This window comes from Botryllus schlosseri, chromosome 16, assembly GCF_051294905.1.
Source record: "Botryllus schlosseri isolate E-star chromosome 16, Bs_hap1, whole genome shotgun sequence".
Taxonomy (NCBI): Eukaryota; Metazoa; Chordata; class Ascidiacea; order Stolidobranchia; family Styelidae; genus Botryllus; species Botryllus schlosseri.
In genome coordinates, this window is record NC_137251.1 from 3,063,753 (window position 1) to 3,082,866 (window position 19,114).

The 19,114-nt window shown below is 39.2% G+C and overlaps 1 protein-coding gene across 5 annotated transcripts in view; it reads right to left on the reverse strand.

The window, feature by feature from the left end:
- Window positions 1-4,090: 4,090 nt before the first annotated feature.
- LOC145458784 (obscurin-like) overlaps window positions 4,091-19,114 on the reverse strand; it is a 71,404-nt gene continuing 56,380 nt past the window's right edge. For 4 of the 5 annotated variants that reach the window (XM_080337269.1, XM_080337270.1, XM_080337267.1 and 1 more), the window contains 12 exons: window positions 18,767-18,909; window positions 16,486-16,737; window positions 16,176-16,311; window positions 14,976-15,118; window positions 12,279-12,524; window positions 11,696-11,831; window positions 10,417-10,644; window positions 9,926-10,068; window positions 8,990-9,241; window positions 7,384-7,519; window positions 5,608-5,691; window positions 4,091-4,529 (listed from right to left, as the gene is read on the reverse strand). In XM_080337269.1, coding sequence (XP_080193395.1) covers window positions 4,492-4,529; window positions 5,608-5,691; window positions 7,384-7,519; window positions 8,990-9,241; window positions 9,926-10,068; window positions 10,417-10,644; window positions 11,696-11,831; window positions 12,279-12,524; window positions 14,976-15,118; window positions 16,176-16,311; window positions 16,486-16,737; window positions 18,767-18,909 — 1,937 coding nt within the window. In that variant the 3' untranslated portion in view covers window positions 4,091-4,491. The remainder of the gene's footprint in view (window positions 4,530-5,607; window positions 5,692-7,383; window positions 7,520-8,989; window positions 9,242-9,925; window positions 10,069-10,416; window positions 10,645-11,695; window positions 11,832-12,278; window positions 12,525-14,975; window positions 15,119-16,175; window positions 16,312-16,485; window positions 16,738-18,766; window positions 18,910-19,114) is intronic. The other variant, XM_080337268.1, reaches the window with a different exon arrangement.

A 19,114-nucleotide genomic window follows, 5' to 3' on the forward strand; every position in this document is an offset into this window, starting at 1 on the left:
TGATTTGCATTTAGAAAAACGATCTACACCGATTAAGCGACGCTGTTTCATATCTGATGAGTGAGTGAAATTTCCTTATGGTTTGATTTAGCGAGTTAATTATCGGTGATTCAATCAGATACAAGTAAGATCTTTAGTGACAGAGTATTGTGATGACATTTACTTTAGCGAATGACAACGGAAAAATTCTCGATTACATTGTCGGTGTATGTGTTACACAAATAATTCTAGTACACCTAACCATAGGGTACATTTGGCAAACATCGTACAAAGTGTTTCTTTGTGTTGGTAACGACTTTCAGCGGTTTGGTTTCATGTCGGGAATTATTATTTGAGGGTTCAAAAAACAATTTCAATCAATGCTACAAATGAACAACAATGCAAAACACGTTTAGTGAATTCCAGTGTAGCAAGTACTTCCTTAATATTACGATTGTTGTGCACTAGACATTTCTAGTTGAATTGAATGCGTCGAGCAAACATATTCAATTTACTTTTGTAATGATCAAAGTCTTAGAGTGCAACCTCGTGATATTTTACGTTTAGCACGTTCTATAGAAAGTGTGAACGGAGTTGAGTATTAATCGTGTACTTGGGATAGTGCTTTGATATCAAAGATATATTTTCACACTGTGTAATGTTTCGATTCTCTGTTGTGAATACCTCCAGTAACGACATTGATGTTAAATCCTCACTCTTGGTCATTGTAAGCGAATCCTAAACATCGCAACAGTCGGTATGGAAATCGAACGCATGCATACTTTTAGATAGGCGACACTAACAAGTTTATTACATCCGTGAAATACTCTGAAACGTCGATTCGTGATTGTGTTAGCTATATTCATCTTCTATATCTGTGGATACAAAGAATTCTTAACTTTGGTTACAGCTCATTCGTAACGAATTGTTGCGTGCAATCTAGAAAAGCACAAGTCGAAGACGAATGATTTGATTTCAATAAACTAAAAAAAATTCCTTTTGTTTTGATGTTGGATTTAATACAATTTGTATGACTATACCGAATCCGAATCCGAAAGTGCAATGTTACTTTAGTAGAAAAATTGGATGACTCGCATTTTGATATTGATAGATGTGTAGAGTAATATGACTAGTTTATAAAATCTCGGTAATGTTTTTTTTTGTCATGTCTGTGATCAACAAATATGTGATCAAGTCTTACCATTCGATATTAACTTTCGCAGTCGGTGTAATTTGTTGAAGTAACAACACCGACGAGTTCAATAATATTCTCCATCGATGCATTCGAATAATCCGTCAGCTGCACGCGGATTTAAAACTTGATGCTGTTTCGTGGTTAACTCAAGTCAGTGGTCGTGTTTGTGTTGATTTCAGGAATGATCATGACGAGTTGCCTGGGTAGATTAGTTAATGTGGTTGTAACTACGGCCGTACAGAGTTGCTGACACCCCAATATCTTTTACGCTGTAATATACGGATTTAATTGTGATAAATTAATTCTCAGTTATTGTTTGGACATTCAAATCTCGTATACTCAAAATATAATATGTCCAAGTCAAATCGTATATGTACCGATTAGTAAATACTTTGTCTTCAGAATAGTAACGACCTTTACAATCGAATAAAAAAGACCGATCATACGAATACAGCCAGGATGAATTAATTCAAGTTTGTGAGTTGTAGTGATATAATCAAGTAAGTGAAAACTAGATTTTTAACAATTGTTAATGTTGTGAAGAATTCTTTTGAGTATGGTAAGATGCTAAAATATCTCTTTGACAAACGGAAAGCGGGATCGCGAATAGAGTTGCAATGTTTCATTACTTGTTTCAAATCAATGTGCATATAATATCGAAATGGGACTGCGGGAAAGTTGGTAGTCATGTTTGTCAATCTATTTCAATTCAGACTATGTCAAAGTCCAAATATTTCATTTTGGATTATTTGGATTTACCTTTAGTACATCCGCGAATGGATTTAAAGTTGGTAAATTACCAAAATGATTGAATATTATCGGGTTAGAGATAGTTGGTATTGATTCTATAACTGTTAAAACAGCGGCGTGGAATGTGTGAATAATTCAATGTGACTGAAAGTCGGTGTCAGTAATATTCAGATTACGGTCGAATCAAAAGATCCCATTAAAAAGATTTCTCAAATTAATTAGAATTGTACCGAATTAACACATTCAGATACGAATCAACTTGAGCTGTGTAGTAAGTTTCATTCCATTCAATTGATACATTGCTTGAATATTCGCATGATTCTTATCATACAACTAAAGTCAAACACGGACAAAGTGTCAAAAACATATAGCGACCATACCAGAAAGTGTCAAATTGTTGGTTTACGAATCATCGTCTGCGACGACTCTGTGACAAACTAATTACGGAAATATTACCTTGTGAGCGGGCATGAGGGATCGCTTTGTCTGAAGCATTACCCTGTGAGTGTCGTAGGATTTTAAAATGATATCACACCCTTTTGAATAAGCGTTCACTTCACAAAGGATTAGGGTTAGAGCGGAAATAAGTGACAATTTGTCGCTATTCAAGTTACCGACACTGGCGGTCTGTTATTCGTTACTTATTAAATCGTACGAGTGAAATCAAGCTCTGTGCCAAACTGCTTACGAAAATTTCACCGCGTGAGCGATCGATATGCCTGTAACACGAAGCCGCGAAAGATGGTTATGTCCGAGACATTATCTTGTCAGCGATCGCGGGGTTTTGCAAACTATTTCACACCTTTTGAAGTGTTAGTATGTGAACGCGGCTATTGTTGGTATTTGAATCACCGTCTACGCCGGCTCTGTGGCAAACTAATTACCAAAATATTACCAAGTAAGTGATTCCTAGATTTAGCAAAATATTTCACACCCTTTTTTGCTAAAAGTACGACATGCCGCCCGCAGTCTATACACGAAAGTGCGAATCATCGCCGCATCCATAAGAATAACGATATATCGTAGTCGCGCTCACCGTAAACGTTGGGATTACTTCAAATTGGTCATATATAATAATTTGCGATATATACAATAATTAAGTACCAATCACGTGACTATTTACCATACCTGATATTCCACGCCGTGCGAGAGATAACCTATACCGAAAATGGTCACCGGTTCAAGACGAGTTTCGAGGCACCGGTTGAGTGATCCCTATACCGAAAAGGGTTACCGGTTCAAGACGAGTTTCGAGGCACCGGTTGAGTGATCCCTATACCGAAAAGGGTTACCGGTCGAGAGATGCCTATACCAACCCAGGCACCGGTCGGGTGGAAGGGGGGTCTGAAAGGGTCACCGGTTCAGGACGAGTTTCGCGGCACCGGTCGGGTGCACCCATAAGAACCCCATTGCGTCATGCGAGAGATCTATATAACTACTGGCGGGGCTGACAAAGAGCTGTTACGTTCCTTGTGGGGAATGAAGGCTCGGAATAAATCTGAAGTGGGGAATTAAGACAAAAAGGTTGGGAACCACTGCGCTAGGCGCTCAACATCCACGCATAGCATGGAGGAGAAAGTACGGTGGCGCAAACTAGATAACCCCTTGCTTAAAGGTCGTATATCACATCTCCGTCGTGAAAGCATCTCGATGGTGCAGGCGAAAATATATCTACCAAGATCTTAATTTTGGACTTCGATTCGAAGTAGAATTAGGCGGATTGGATGATTGCGCAGTGCGCATGCACATCCTGCATTCGAAAGGGCTCGTCAAGGTTAGGATTGGTATCATTCCACAGTCCACACACCAGCTGCAGCGAGTCATGATGAGCATCGTAGAGATCCCTGATCACCCAGTATAATGTCTCAATTATTATATGTCCATGCCGTGATAACACGCGTGTGTCACGTGACTATTTACTTCTACGCATCGCGTACTGGTGATAGCGGATATATTTAAAGTATTTGTATGAGACTCTTAACGACAACCAGGTCCCTTTTTTCGATATTGTGGAAGAGAAATATATTAGTAGAGTTGGTGTGGTCGGTAAATTCACGGTCGGCGCGACAGCCAGTAATCGACTCTCGGAGGCAGCAGATTTATTTGGGCAAGGCAATTTTACCTGACTCAGCATTTAGCAAACAAACTACCACAAAATCACATGAATACCATTATCATGAACATATTTAATTACGAACAAAACCCTCAAAATGTCACTCTACAAAAATATACAAAATCTTTCTCCAAGCCAGAAGCTAATTTTAGGGAATATCTCAATAAAAAAACAGATGTAGACAGGAATCAATTAGGCAATTTTCTTGATAAGCATCATAACAATAAAACAAGTAACAGAACAATATAACAAATAACTGAAATGGAACTAGCTCAATACTTGATTGTCGTGGATGTTGATAATAATCATTATTTCCCAAGCTCAAGGAGAGAGAATTAGCACTCCGCTGTAGTTGAGTTCGGGAAACTGCGGTTCCAACTTGAACTGTCGCCAAACACGGGCACGACCTCTTTGAAGAACATAGATGACGTAGTCATATTATCTGGGGATGTTGTTAGCGGTAATTCCACTTAAAGTGCGATATGGCATATCCTGCGAAATGAAAGTGAAGTGACATCCTGCACTTGAAAGCTTTATATCGCTGTATACCACACCAGCTGCTGAAACCCATCTATATATATTACATTTGGCAGGTTAAGCAAAATTACATCTGGGGAATCCTAAATTTTTTGCCAATTTCGTTTCTAACCGACAGATACTGGGATGCAATGCAAGTGATAAATAACACAACACAATGATTAAACGTTAGCAAGGTATATAAGGCATCAGAAACTGACTAATAACCAAGAATTCCTGAGAGTTGGTCAATCCTGAACAACTCGAACATGGGCAGAGAAACACAATCTCGTCTATCGATTACGACACCACACACGTTTCCCTTCCCTGCATTCAATTGTATTTATGCCAGAAAACGTTGTTTCCGAGTTTACATAGTACCGTAATTCATGAGGGACAGTCGTGATAAGGGCTTTTTAGGAGCACGGCGTTGGAAAGTGTATCATTGGATATAGACCTGTGAATCAGAATTTACTTATGCACATAATCGTTGCTGCGTTAATGCTTAGGGGAAGTTAATCGGAAAATGCAGTAATGCAGCCTAACCCGCATTTATAACAATCAGCACACAATTGTAAAGGCAAAACCCATACGAGAAAAATTATTATTGCAATCATCGGTAACAGTTAATTCTAGGCGGCTAGATACATTAGCACTTCCGAATTGTCTTGCAATATTACATGGCAGTATGTAGTTAACTCATTGCTCATACAGCGTACTACATGATTGACATGGAATATAGCATTAATATCAAAATGTCCAATCTGTCAGTATATTTAATCGTAAATATTACCGCACGGAAATGTACCACACCACAACAGTAAATAGATAAGTAATGTCAGGTATTGACACATTTATATGCTTTTGATGACTTCTGTCACAGCTACGCTGAACACTTCAGGTGTTAGCTGTTTCCTTCAATTCCTCAGTGACTTCTAGCAAAACCAGTGTATTTGTTTGAATGGACATCTTTCCATATAGGTTGCATGATGTTCATCAACAATGTAATGATATATAATAATAATAATTGGAATGAAAATAGTTTGGTCTTTACCTGTATGAGTTACTTTGTGCTGCTGCAAATGATGGCGTTGGCTAAATGTGGCCCCACAAATCTCACAACCAAATGGATTTTCACCTGAAAAAGCCTTGGGTAAGAGGAATGAAAATATTTGTAATTCTAATATCTTTCAAAAGCGCACTGTCTCCTTGACGCAATAGAAAATGGAGGTTGAGTGGATTATATTCAAAGTTTCCGCTACCACAATTTCACAAATGCCATATACTAGGCTGCACAGTGCTTTGCAGTGGTACGGGTGCCTAATTTGTCATCGTGTTGAGGGATATTTTGACCACGGCACACAATCTCGAGTCACAAAATATAAACGTTTCTCTTGCACGTTAACTCAGGTGAAGCCACGTAGACTACGATTCAAGCTAAGAACTCCGCTTAAATAGGGTTACCATATTTTGAGAACAGGAAGAAAGGACACTTTTTCCAAATCACAAAACTTGTAATATCGGACGATGAAACATGTAATTTGAAAATTTTGAAGAAAATAATGTTGCGTTGACTAGAAAAGGGTCATTTTTCCAACTCGACTCCCAGGAGACCCGCATTGACGTAGTTTAGGTTGTGGTTGACTTTTTTTAGTCATCCTTGCCGTCACTGTAGTCGAAATCCAGATTTTATGGCCCTTAAAGTTGTACCTCTACAATAGGGTTGCCACACGTCCGGAATTTCACCATTAAAACTACGTCCGGGTGGAATTTCTAAAATATGCCTAAATGTCCGGAATTTGGAAGGCTTGAACTAAGCTCATAATTTTTTCGTAAATCAACCTAAACAATAATATTTTTGGGCCGATTTATGCTGCATGAAATTTTTCTTCGGGCTGTGCGCCATTTAGGAACACAAATTTTGGTTTTGATACGGGGACTGCCACCCTCGCTAAAACTGCAATCAGAAATAAATAAAAATACCATTCATTTCCAAAAATAAGTCTGTTTGTAATCGCAATTACAAAATAATGGTATATTCATAGAGTCGGTTAAGGTTGTTGGGATGCTCATTCAAAGATGGTGGACTGCGGTGGTTCTAAACCTGGGGGTAGTTTGCCTTTATAAAATAATAAAGTAATATATGGAAAAACCAATATTATTGACATAATTCGTTCAAATCATTTAACGACCAGATGCATATAGAAACCAAATGCATATGGTAAGTCCCCAGAAGTTGCATGATTACCCTACGGTGAGCTCAAGATCAGTGTTTGATGGGACGGGGCTGAAAAAATGTGGCTTCGGCCCTGGTTAAAACTTACCTCACACAACCAGATTCTCCTGAACCGGATCGTGATCACTTCTAGTTGATAGACTAGGCTTTGCTGGTGTGACGCCATATTGATCGACAATGTGCTCATACCTCTTTCTAAAATCCGCTAGTGTGGGCTGAAGAGTGACCGGAATTTGGGTCACAAAAATATGGTAACCCTACTCTACAATCCCTTGGCCGTTAAAGCTACAAATGAGAACGAATTGCCAAAAGGAGTACAAATCCTCCTATAAGGAGGACATATGGTAACCCTAGTTTAAAGGGGTACTGCGCTCTGACTATGACAGGGTCTCGAATTAAAAGTGAAGATGTGAAAGCATTATTGGCAGCGAGCATTTTGCTCAGAAATCCAGCATACTCGAACTACGACTTAAAGATTATCACTCTAGCCATCTCTGTAATAACGAGGGAATTCGCCCTGTGATTATAGCAACTGTTATCAAGATTTTACAAATCGTAATAATAATAAGCGGCGAACAGTGATTCTCACGGTACCTTGCACATCAAGCTTTGTCTTTGATTTATCCTTGCCCACTTGAAACGAATACCGGCCGGAATCTTCAGCCGTGCAATTCCGTATCGAAAGGCTATGTTTAAAACCTTCCACGTTTGTAGAAATTCTGTCGGTGTTCTACAAGGAAAGGTGTACATTGGTCATATGAATTCACAATTTCCAAGGTATCTCAGTTCGATATATTGATAATTTCATCATTTTGAAACACAAAATGCGTTAAAATGTAAACTTAGAAGGAAGGTGTGGAAATACCTAGTCTTTAAATCAAACACCTACCGTAATTTTCCATGTATAATGCGCAAAATTTTACCGATTTTTTGCCCTAAAATAGGGGTTGCGTAGTATACATGGGTACAGCAAGCCTTGAAAAAAATACCTCGATCAAAAACTTGAAATCACACCATTCTTCATGTTTGTTTAAATCGCGCATCACCTCTAGCCATTGGGCCTCGTAATTCGTATTATAGAGTGTAACGGGCTGCCAAATAGAGCGCGTTGCCGATTAACGAAAAGCGTGTTTCTAATTAACGAGAGTCGTCTGCAAAGCACACGACCTCTTGTTGAGTTGGTTTACAGTTTGTACGCGAGTGAAATCAGGTCGCTGATTGCTACAAGTGTGCGCGGCAATCCTTGTTGATTCGTCGCGTCAACGACAGGCCTTAACAATCGCATACACAAGAGGCCATGTGCGCAAGATATAATTGCTTGCGTAATCAGTCGCATCTCCAACAGGACTGGTGCGCCCGACATAACCGTTGGCCTGAGCAATCACATCTGTAATTGTAATAAGACTCGTGTGCAAGATAGATGTTGTGTGTCGCCAGCCTAAACTATCGCGTCGCCGACCACACAGGCTTTGGCTACTATCAACTCTCGTTTAGAGACAATGCCGTTAATTGTATTTTGATTAGCGATCATTATTATGTCATGATTGTTCGACAGTGACATCGCAAAATGGAATAACATCGTGCACTAAAACGCAACTATTCATGTACTGCGAATGCAGTGTGCGTACTATACATGGGTACAGGCTTTTTCCCAGAATATACACGTCATTTTAAGGGTGCGTATTATACATGGGGGCGCACTATATTCGGATAATTACGGTAACTTGGCCAAGAACTACGGCTGAGCAAAACCGAGTACGTGAGTGATCCAATTGCGAATCAAGTATTAGGCTTCGAGTCGCGTTCATTAACATGTCATAAAATTATGGAAAACGTTGAAAGCTTAAAGATATACCCTTTATGTGAGCACATAGAAAAAATGACGCTTCTACTCCAAATAAGGGCAATATGGTATATTTTGGGTCAAGGCTACTTCATTGCACTTTGTTACAATGATGTGGGGTGTAGCTGTGGCATGAATTGACTCGGAACTCTGATGTACAGTATAATGAACAGAAAGTAACAGTAGATAGCAGAAAATGAAATGTCGGTATGCTAAATACATACATCATATCGCGGTCCGGTAATCTTGGACGCACACTAGTATTCATTCAGTAGAATCTGCTTATCTTTTACAGTTACAAAATCACGATTGAAAAGGGAGTTTACAGATGCATTTTATCTAGTAGGCCTACGTTACCTGAATACGACTTCCGTCTTTAATCCAGCAGTACATATTCGACGGAATGTCCGGGTGCGTCACTTTACATTCGAACACAACAGCTCCCGTGTCTTTGATTATAACCGGCTTGATTTGGGATGTGATGCTGACCGTCTGCACCGTTAATCTTCCTGAGGTCTTGAATATACCGCTGTGGAAGGAATACTCCCCCGAATCGTTTTCGCATACGTTGCCGATGGTGAGTTGGCGCAACCGCCGTTCGCATTTCGTCTAAACACCGCGCATAATCAACTCCAGTCAATAAAATACATAAAACGTTGAGGTAAAGATTAACATATCTGCAGACAAGGTAACATGACATTGAGGTTTAGTAGATCAGACCAGTTACACCGATGACAATGTACTGTCTTCTAAAATATCCAGAACGTTCACTGATTCTATTCAACGGTGAATCCAATCAGCCCTTTACTGGTAGATCTGCAATCACAATCACCAGAGGTGGTCCGTGGTCAAAGTAGTCATCGTTGTTACTCAAGTAGATTACGAATTTACAAGACATGCCAAAACGACTTCAAGTGGAGGTAGAAAATTAAAGATAAGACAAGAAGTAGTTTCAAACAAGTAGATGTGGAAGGCGGTCGCATGGGAATAGGACGCATCTTGGCAACCAACTCAAAACGATCAATGACACTGCAAATATGTGCATTTGTGCAATTTTCAACTACAGATTTAGTTACCCCGATTCAGTGACTATTTACAGTGGTTTTCATGACAATTTAATTCATAAAAATGATGAAGACTTGTGCTAAAATCGTTTTTTACTTTTTAAAATCTAAAAGTGTAAAATAATTACTGTTGCCTAAACTATTCAAGCAAAAGTGGGAGCAGTTGAAAATCATCACCACTTAAACAACAAAAATAATCCACGATTGTACCTTCAACAAATCAAAGCACCTGAAATTTCTCAGAAGACTGCAGGAACATGCCGTCTTTCGCCCAATACCCATTAATTCCGTCATTGGCCACCTCGGTAGTGAAAGTGGCGAGTCTATTCTCCATAATATGTTGGTCTCGAAGCTCGCGGATTATATCAATCGCTATAATAAACGACACGCACGCATAAACGCAAGGAAAATGTTACAACAAATTCACCAACACAAACATGTCACCTTACACAGAACACAATCAATTTTGACGTATTTCGTACATGGACTAGAAGTCCTTATTTCGTTAACAGAGGAGCACATATGTCCATTTACAGGAGAGTATAAGTGCAATACATTCATATTCACGACAGTATAGCTACTATGTTTCAGTGCGCATATTAATGTGCTTGAACGATGCAAATAAATACAACGATAGGCTAACACAACAAGGGTCTTGGAGCCTGAGCAAGGACTCTAAGAAAACATGCAACGATATGGAATTTCTTGGTGTGCCTTCACCTCCAGCATAAATTCTCCCAGAAGAGCTCGCGGAACCAGTCACATTGCCCACAGTCAGTCTGCATCTTTGGTCGTCCTTTCCTATGAGGTACTTTGCTCCATCGTGTTTAATATCACCATCCAGCTCCCATTTCACATTGATATTTTGCCGTGACAACTCCCCGGTAAAGTCTGCGTTGGCAGCATTGGTGACACAGATGTTTTCCAGAGCATTGCTCAGCTTTATCCCTGTAAAGATGACAGTCTTTACCTGCGGTTTTTAAACTGAGGTCAACGTACCACCCGCAGTAGTTGAAACTAGACAATTTTCAGTTTTTTTAAAAGTAGATTAGAATGGAAACTACTAAATTTGCTAAAACGTGGAAATTGAATTAGGCACATTTAGAATTGGAAAGAAACAAAACAAAAATTCAAGTTCAGATCACATCAAATCAGATTTCATAATCATAATTATGGCCACAATACACACCAACAAGATATCTAATTGATTACTAGTGCACAAAATGAACTGTGCATCAACAAAGTGTTAATAGAACTAAACCATTTTAATTTTCACACAAAACGAAAACATAATAAAGAATATCTATTGAAAATCAGAGTAACATCTGATGTTCTCATTCAGATATCAGCTCAGAGATGCGAGGCTCCACAGTGGAAAGTGTTATTGTATTGTTTGGTCGAAACGCAACAGCGAGATACCCATTGCTTAATTATTATTGAACATTTGATATTGATATGGCATTTCAGAAGGACGGGGTTTAAATTTTGAAACCCAACCTCTCCCGTACACGCCAATGCACACAACGTACCAACAGAACCGTCACAATTCGAATAATAATCGGGCCTAATTGCCTGCAACCAATGATGGCTAAGACGGGCACACTACAAACCATATGTATGAGCTGTGTGTCTTGACCTCAGCGGAACCCCTGGGAATGGTTCGTGGAGCCATAGGTGTCCCATGGAACACCGGTCAAGAACCGCTGAATGTTTTTGCAAAAGTATTTACACAGTTATGACATAACTATCCAACTCTTGAGAGAAAAACCTTTTTTTTAAATGGCATGTTTTAAACAAAGTGTATTAAAACAGTTCTTGGTTCAAATGCAACCCTAGTAGTATCCTATCGACATATCTCTGCCTCGCTACATTTTCCAGTCGATTCTTTTGGAGGCGTTAATTTGAGACAACCCGCGATCAACTGATCAGCCCTGCTATCACGATTCTAATGATAGTAATATCAGTAGTAATAAGCAGCAACCGGTTATTCTCAAGGTACCTTGCACATCAAGATTCGCCTTGGATGTAACCTTGCCGACTTGAAACGCGTGCTGGCCGGAATCTTCGGTCGTGTAATCCCGTATTGTAAGCGCGTGTTTGCACCCTTGCACGTTTGTAGAAATTCTGTCGGTGTTCTATGAGTAATTGCGTCCATTGGTCATATTTGGTCACGACTTCCAAGATATATTAGTTAAGTATATTAATAATTTCATGACACGTTGATAATATAAGTCCTTGTGGAAAAACGGTGTACTCGAGAAAATCATTTCTAAATACCACTCAACTCTAATCACTACAATCAATACTCGATTCAGATTCGAGGACTTGAAGCATTGTGAATCTAAAAACATAGCAAAAGATACATGTACCAGTACACTGAAGGAAAATTAAGAGAATGCAGAAAAGGACAGGTGATGAAAATTATGTGGCATATGGCTATATGCTGAATAGATACGGCATATCGCGGTTTGATAATCTCTAGCGCAGGCTAATTTTCATTCAGTAGAATCTGCTTATCTTTTACAGTTGAATAATCATGAATGGAAAATGGATTGACAGATGCAATTTATCTGGTCTGTTACCTGAATCTGACCTTTGTTCTTAGTCCAGCGGTTCGTATTCAGCTCATTAAGCGATACTGTACATTCGAGCACGGCCGTTTCGGTTTCTTTGATTGAAACGGGGTCGATTTGGGATTTGATGCTGACCGCTTGCACCGTCAATCTTCCTGACGTCTTAGATTTACCAGCGTGGAAGGAATACACGCCCGAATCGTATTCGGATACATTACCGATGGCCAGTTGATGCACCCGCTGTCCGGATTGTATCTGAACGCCGCACATCATATCAAATGCACTCATTGAACTACACAATATGGAGATAATAAAGTTGGATTAGCAATAAAGTCCATTATCGCGTTCGTCAAGATTTATCAACCCAAGATTAAGGAAACCGGTTGATCGCAGCGCATAAAGTTAGTTTTAATCTAATGATTTAACAAGGTTAGTCTACTGATTCAACTAACCAAAACAAACTATAGATAACTAGTTATCTATAAAAACTGCAAACCATTCCTACTCATAAATATTCCCGATAATGACCGAACTGATTGTCTCCTAGGCCAGCGGTTCTCAACCGGGGGTCCGCGGACCACTAGGGGTCCGCGAAGCAATTCCAGGGGGTCCGCGAGACCTCTAAATTTTTAAAATGGTTGATAACCTAATTTTTATTTTATTTTTTATTTTGAGAAAACATGCGGCAGTTTCGCACCACAACTGCTAAAATATCAGATCATCATAATAATCGTTTGACATGAACTATCGTAATGTGGAAATTCATTTTCATTGCCAATTTTCCATTAACCTGCTGATACAAACATATTGCTATTTAGAGACGTTTTGTTGGGATTTGTGGAAAAAAATGAAAATATGGCGATAGCAACGTCAATCAGGGTGACGTAATATCTGCGAAACCTTCTCGGTTTGAAGTTGTCAATCTCATCAAATTAGTGTGCAATCGTTTGAAATAAGAATTTCCGAAGTATTTCCCTAATTTGCCCCAATACAGGGATTGAAACCTCGTCACGAAATCCATTTTATCATGTAACATACATAACCACTATTTGAAGAGCTTCTTGGAGGTACAGAACTTCAATATACAATTTAATAGTATATTCATATCGAAATGAACCCGAAAATTTTCGGCTTACAATCGTCATAAATCGAACATGCTCTTAAAGCTCGGCTATCAGATTTGGCGCATTGTTATTGTGGATACCCTATCGACAAGGCTGGTTTTTTGATGAACAAGGAGTGTTTCGTTACTATCACAGCATTACGCTCCAACCCTGAAATTCATATCACCAGTTATATTGGTATGCAGCTTTGTCTTGTTCATGTTCAATTGCTCATGGTCGAAAATCTTTGCTCGTAAATATGTATGTAAACCCGAACAGGACAAGTCGTTTCATGACAGTCTTTCTCAGGTTGGAAAACTTGGATCCATTCTTTGGCGCATAAAATTTGTCTATACTTTTAGATAAGGATTTCACTTTGACGGTAGAAACTCTCTGCGGGCCGATCAAAATGCCGTCGCGGCGGCCGAATCCGGCCCGCGGTTCGTATGTTGCCCGTCCCTGCGCTAGATGCTGGTCATGATATGTTCATAAAATATATGTTTTTTCATTTTGGTGCCATAAACGTTGCGATCACACCAAATGTATCGTCGGAAGCGTTATGCGTTAATATTGCATTAGCCTCCATCTATCTTTGCGGAAATGGTTTTCAGCACTCCTCGTTCATATCAAAACGAAGACGCGGATTTTCAAGACACAACCACGTACGTCAAGAAATACAGCAGCAAAATTATCTTTACCAATTTCTCCATAAATAGTATGATGTTATTTTCAAGAAAAATCATTATTTTGCTATACATCACAAGCCTACAGTTCATATTTGCACAAGACAGATACGAAGGTTGCATCATAATAGAGCTAAAATTGGACTAAAACTCGAGGGGGTCCGCGAGGGTCCGTGACGGTCAAAAGGGGTCCGCGAAGCCAAAAAGGTTGAGAACCACTGTCCTAGGCAATAGCTTCACTAAACAATCAACGAATTATGTACCCACAATTGCAGAGCGATATCGATATTCTATATTCTGTTTTCTTAGCTGTACCGCACTAGTTTAAAACGACCATTTAGCGGTGATGATAATTCTACCAATTACAGTGGCAGTATCGTAATCAGCAGGCTGTTGTTTCATTCAATAAATTGACAACTGAGAGCCAATAACACGTTTTCGCATTATGATACAACAGATAACGCCACTTGATTGAAAACTCAGGAGAAACTGACTAATCATCGCGTGTAACCTCTTCCAACTTCATGCGTCGCGATTAGAAGTACAACTTTATTATTTCCGCCTAAAATGCATCCCGATTAACAGTTTTTAATCTCATCATTAGCATTTTCCAGGATCAGCTATCTTTATTATCTGCGCCCGTAGAGATTAACATGTATGCAGACAAGCTAACATTCCATAAAAGTTTAGTTATTTAGTAGATCACATTTGTTAGATATATGGCAATGTTGAGTACTGTCATCTAAAATATCCAGGACGTCTACCAGCACTTTTTTACCGTCCACCCCAGTAACAATTTACAACAAGAGGCACACGTAAGCAATACAACACCACACATTGCAGAACTCTCCGAAGTTGTTGAACTGGATCAAGTCATGACAAAAATATTAAACGATTTAAACTTCCACAAATCCAAGCACCTGATATTTCCCAGAAGACTGCAGAACCCTGCCGTCCTTCGTCCAATACCCAGTAATTCCGTCAACATCCAACTCGGCAGTAAAAGTGGCGAGTCCTTTCTCCATAATATGTTGGTCTTGGAGCTCACGGATTATAATAATCGCTATAATAAACGACTCACACGCATAAACAAGGGAAATGGTACAACAAACAAATATTTGGTACGGAAAATAATCCCTTTCGACAGATTTGATTCAGCGATCAATATATATCGTTGTTTCGTGAGTCAACGGATGACCACAAAATGTGTAGTCGCAAAACATGATTATTATATCTACTTCAGTGGCTTTAATTATGCGATGGAGTGGAACGATACCAATGAATATAAGGACAGACTGAAACAATATATCACCTAATTCAGTGCTTCTAAACCAATTTTATTTCTCAGTTTTCAAGAATATGAGTAGGCTAGTCCATTAAGCAGTAATACAAATACCATATTTTGATCTGATTTGGAAATTTGCGGATACGCTCAGATACTCAGATATCCATAAAATCTGCAGACATATATGTAATATAAAGGTCATGCATCATTAATGACGTGTCTAAGGCAGAATTGGAGAAATATAAAATATTCAGCTTTTTCAAATTATACAAAAATTACAATTACAGCAGCACCATTTTTTCAAATTAGATTGGAATTGTAATTATGGCCAAACATGACACAGAGTGAGCTGTGCCTCAACGGAGTGTTAATAGAACATATCCATTAAAATTCAGTGTAACTTCTGCTGTTCCCATTCAGATATCAGCTCTGAGATGCGAGGCTTCACAGTGAAAAGTGACACCAATCGTATAATTGCAATTGAACTTATAAATCGCCTATTGGAGATCGATTTGGCATCTCAGAAGGACAGAGCTTAAATATCGAACCCCCTCCCACATGTACGCCAATGCATACGACGTACCAACAGAACCGTTACAATTCGACTACTAGTTGGGCCATGACATAACAATAAAACTTTTGAAATGGCATTTTATTTAAACATGTTTTAAAACACTTCTTGTTTCAAATGAAGCCCTAGTACTGTCTTATCGACACGCCTTTGCCTAGCTACATTTTCCAAATGTATTCTTTTGGACGTGTCAATCGGGGCCAACCTGTGATGTGATCAGCCCCGCTATCACGATTAAGCGAAGACTTGTTATTTCCGTGGTACCTTGCACATCAAGCTTTGCCTCAGATGTAGCCCTGACGACTCTAAACATGTACAGGCCAGTATCTTCGGTCGTGCAATCCCGTATAGTAAGTGTGTGTTTGTGCTCTTCCATCCTAGCAGAAATTCTGTCCGTGTTCTATGATGAAAAGTATGTAGCATATCGCTATATACAGAATAGGTACGTCACATCGTGGTGTGCTTATCTCAAATACAGACCCGCCATTCATTCAGTAGAATCTGCTTATCTCTTACAGTTGAAAAATCACGAATGGAAGAGGGATTTAGAGATGCAATATATCTAGTATGTTACCTTAATACGAATTCCGTTCTTAGTCCAGCGGTTCGTTTTCAGCGCAATGTCTTTACGCGATACCGTACATTGGAACACAGCCGTATGCGTTTCTTTGATTGTAACAGGCTTGATGTGGGATTCGATGGTGACCCCATGCACCGTTAATCTTCCTGACGTCTTGTATTTACCAGCGTGGAAGGAATACTCGGCCGCATCAGTTTTGCATGCATTAACGATGCTGAGTTGATGCATCCCCCTTTCGCATTTTATCTAAACACCGCACTTCATCAACTCTCGTCATTGAACTACATAACATGGAGACGGAGAGATTAACATGTATGCAGACAAGTTAACATTTCTTGAAGGTCTGGTACAGTGGTTCCCAACCGGGCGAAATTCCACCCTTGGGGGGAATTTTGTAATTTTAAAGGGGAAATTTTTCTTTAGAATTGTAACAGCTTTACCAAATATTTCATCCGGAATATCCCTGTATTTCATGCCAAGACTATCAAGTAGTCAACTAGTTACTTTCAAACTTATGTTCCCTTTCGCTGGTTTATTGCTAGAAATATGTTCAAATGCTATTTGAAATCTCTCCTCTCCTCTAGCGAAAGTATTGATCTTATTTTCGAGTCAACATTTTCCAGATAGTGACAAAACATTCCAACGTCATTGATTTAAGTCAAAGAGATCGCAAGTGAACTTGCTTTATTTTTAGTGAACAGCTAGTGAGTGAGCAGTGTCCGGCCATAACTACGGTGATATGCTTAGCTAGGACAAAATGGGTAGGGCCTAGCTAGTCTCGGACCGCAGATACAATTGCTGTATCAGATTGCCCTGACCATATACTATATATGCACTGTTGCTAGTCTAGTTCAAGGAATTTAGGCTACGCAAAGCCACAATTATATTCTTGGCTCTACAAAGATTTCAATGTTTTGGTCGACTATCTCATGCGCAATCACAAATGTGCAATTCACTGGATTAGGGTGTTGAAAGTTGTCATTGTTGATAATCAAGCAGAAGTAGAAGAACAAAAAGGAATTTAATAGTACATTCATATTGAAATGAACCGGCTGTTCTTTTGAATTCTCTACTAGTTGCTGACGATCACCCCTGACGAGTGTCAGTCAAAAATATTCGGATTCATTTCAATATGAATATACTATGCAATTGTATATTGAAGTTCTGTACCTCCAAGAAGCTGTTCAAAAAGGAATTTGAATAGTATATTCTTATATGAATATTCTATTTCAATTGTATATTGAAGTTCTGTACCTCAAAGAAGCTGTTAAAAAGGAATTTACAAGACATGTCAAAACTACTTGGATTGGAAGTAGAGAAAGAAAAGTAAGACAAGGGACTTATTCCAAGAAGCATATTTGGCCGTGGGTCGTAAATTGCGAGATGTATCTTCATAACTAAGGCAAAACCACTTATGACACTACAATCAGGTAGAATCATTAAAAATAAATTTAGTTACCAACATTCTGCGACCACAGTGGTTCTGATTTGACACTAAAACTGATTTGTACTTTTCAAACTCTAAATTATGGAAGAAAATACTTTTCCCTAAAATCTGTCCAAGTGGAAATAGTCTAGAATCATAATGAAATGTATAAGTACTGCAACAGGTCACAGTATACACTCCGATACTCTGAAAATACAGGGTTGTATTGACTCGACTCAAATCCGACTCGAGTCACGATTTTCTGATGCCTCGACTTGACTTGGGTCATTTTCTCAAAATACGGAAATGACTCGACTCGAACCAAGTCATATGACTTGCGACTCAGACGGCCAAAACCGACATTTCATTGCAATTTCGATGAGTAGTTAAGTTACCACACAATCGGGATTTCGTCTATTGGTACTGGTACTTGAAAATGTGACCAGAATCTGCTAAAAGTGAGGAAAATTGGTGTTTTATATATGCCAACCATCCGATACCACCAAACAGAGTTATAGAAATTGGGTTTAACAGGAATTCAACCGGGAACTGAGCAGTCAGCACAATGACTTGGACTCGAGTCATAATACTTGGCCCTCTGCTCGCTGACTTGGACTTGACTAGGCGGTGAATTGAAAATGGCGAGACTTGACTCGAGTAAAAACCATAAAAGCGAGACAAACTTGTGGCTTGGTTATAACCCTGCGAAAACGTAGCAGTATGGCCACCTCTAAAACAATCTACACCGGGATTACAACACCACCCATTGCACAACTCTGCTATGTTGTTAGACTTTATTAACTCATGATAAAAATAACCCATGATATAAACTTCCACATATCGAAGCACCTGATGTTTGTTAGAAGGCTCCAGAACCACGCCGTCTTTCGTCCAATACCCAGTAATTCCGGCGTCATTCAACACGGCAGTAAAAGTGGCACATCTTTTCTCTGTAACTTCCTGGTCTTGAATCCCACGGATTATAACAATCGCTACAATAAACGACTCACACGCTCATAAAAGCAAGGAAATGGTACAACAAATTCAACAACACAAACTCGTCAATTTGTACGGAATATAAACACACTTTTGATATATTTGATTCATCGAAGGCCTATAAATCGATGTTTCGTGATTCAACAGAGGAGCGCAAAATGTATAGGCTCAAGACATATTTATGACAGTATATATAATTTC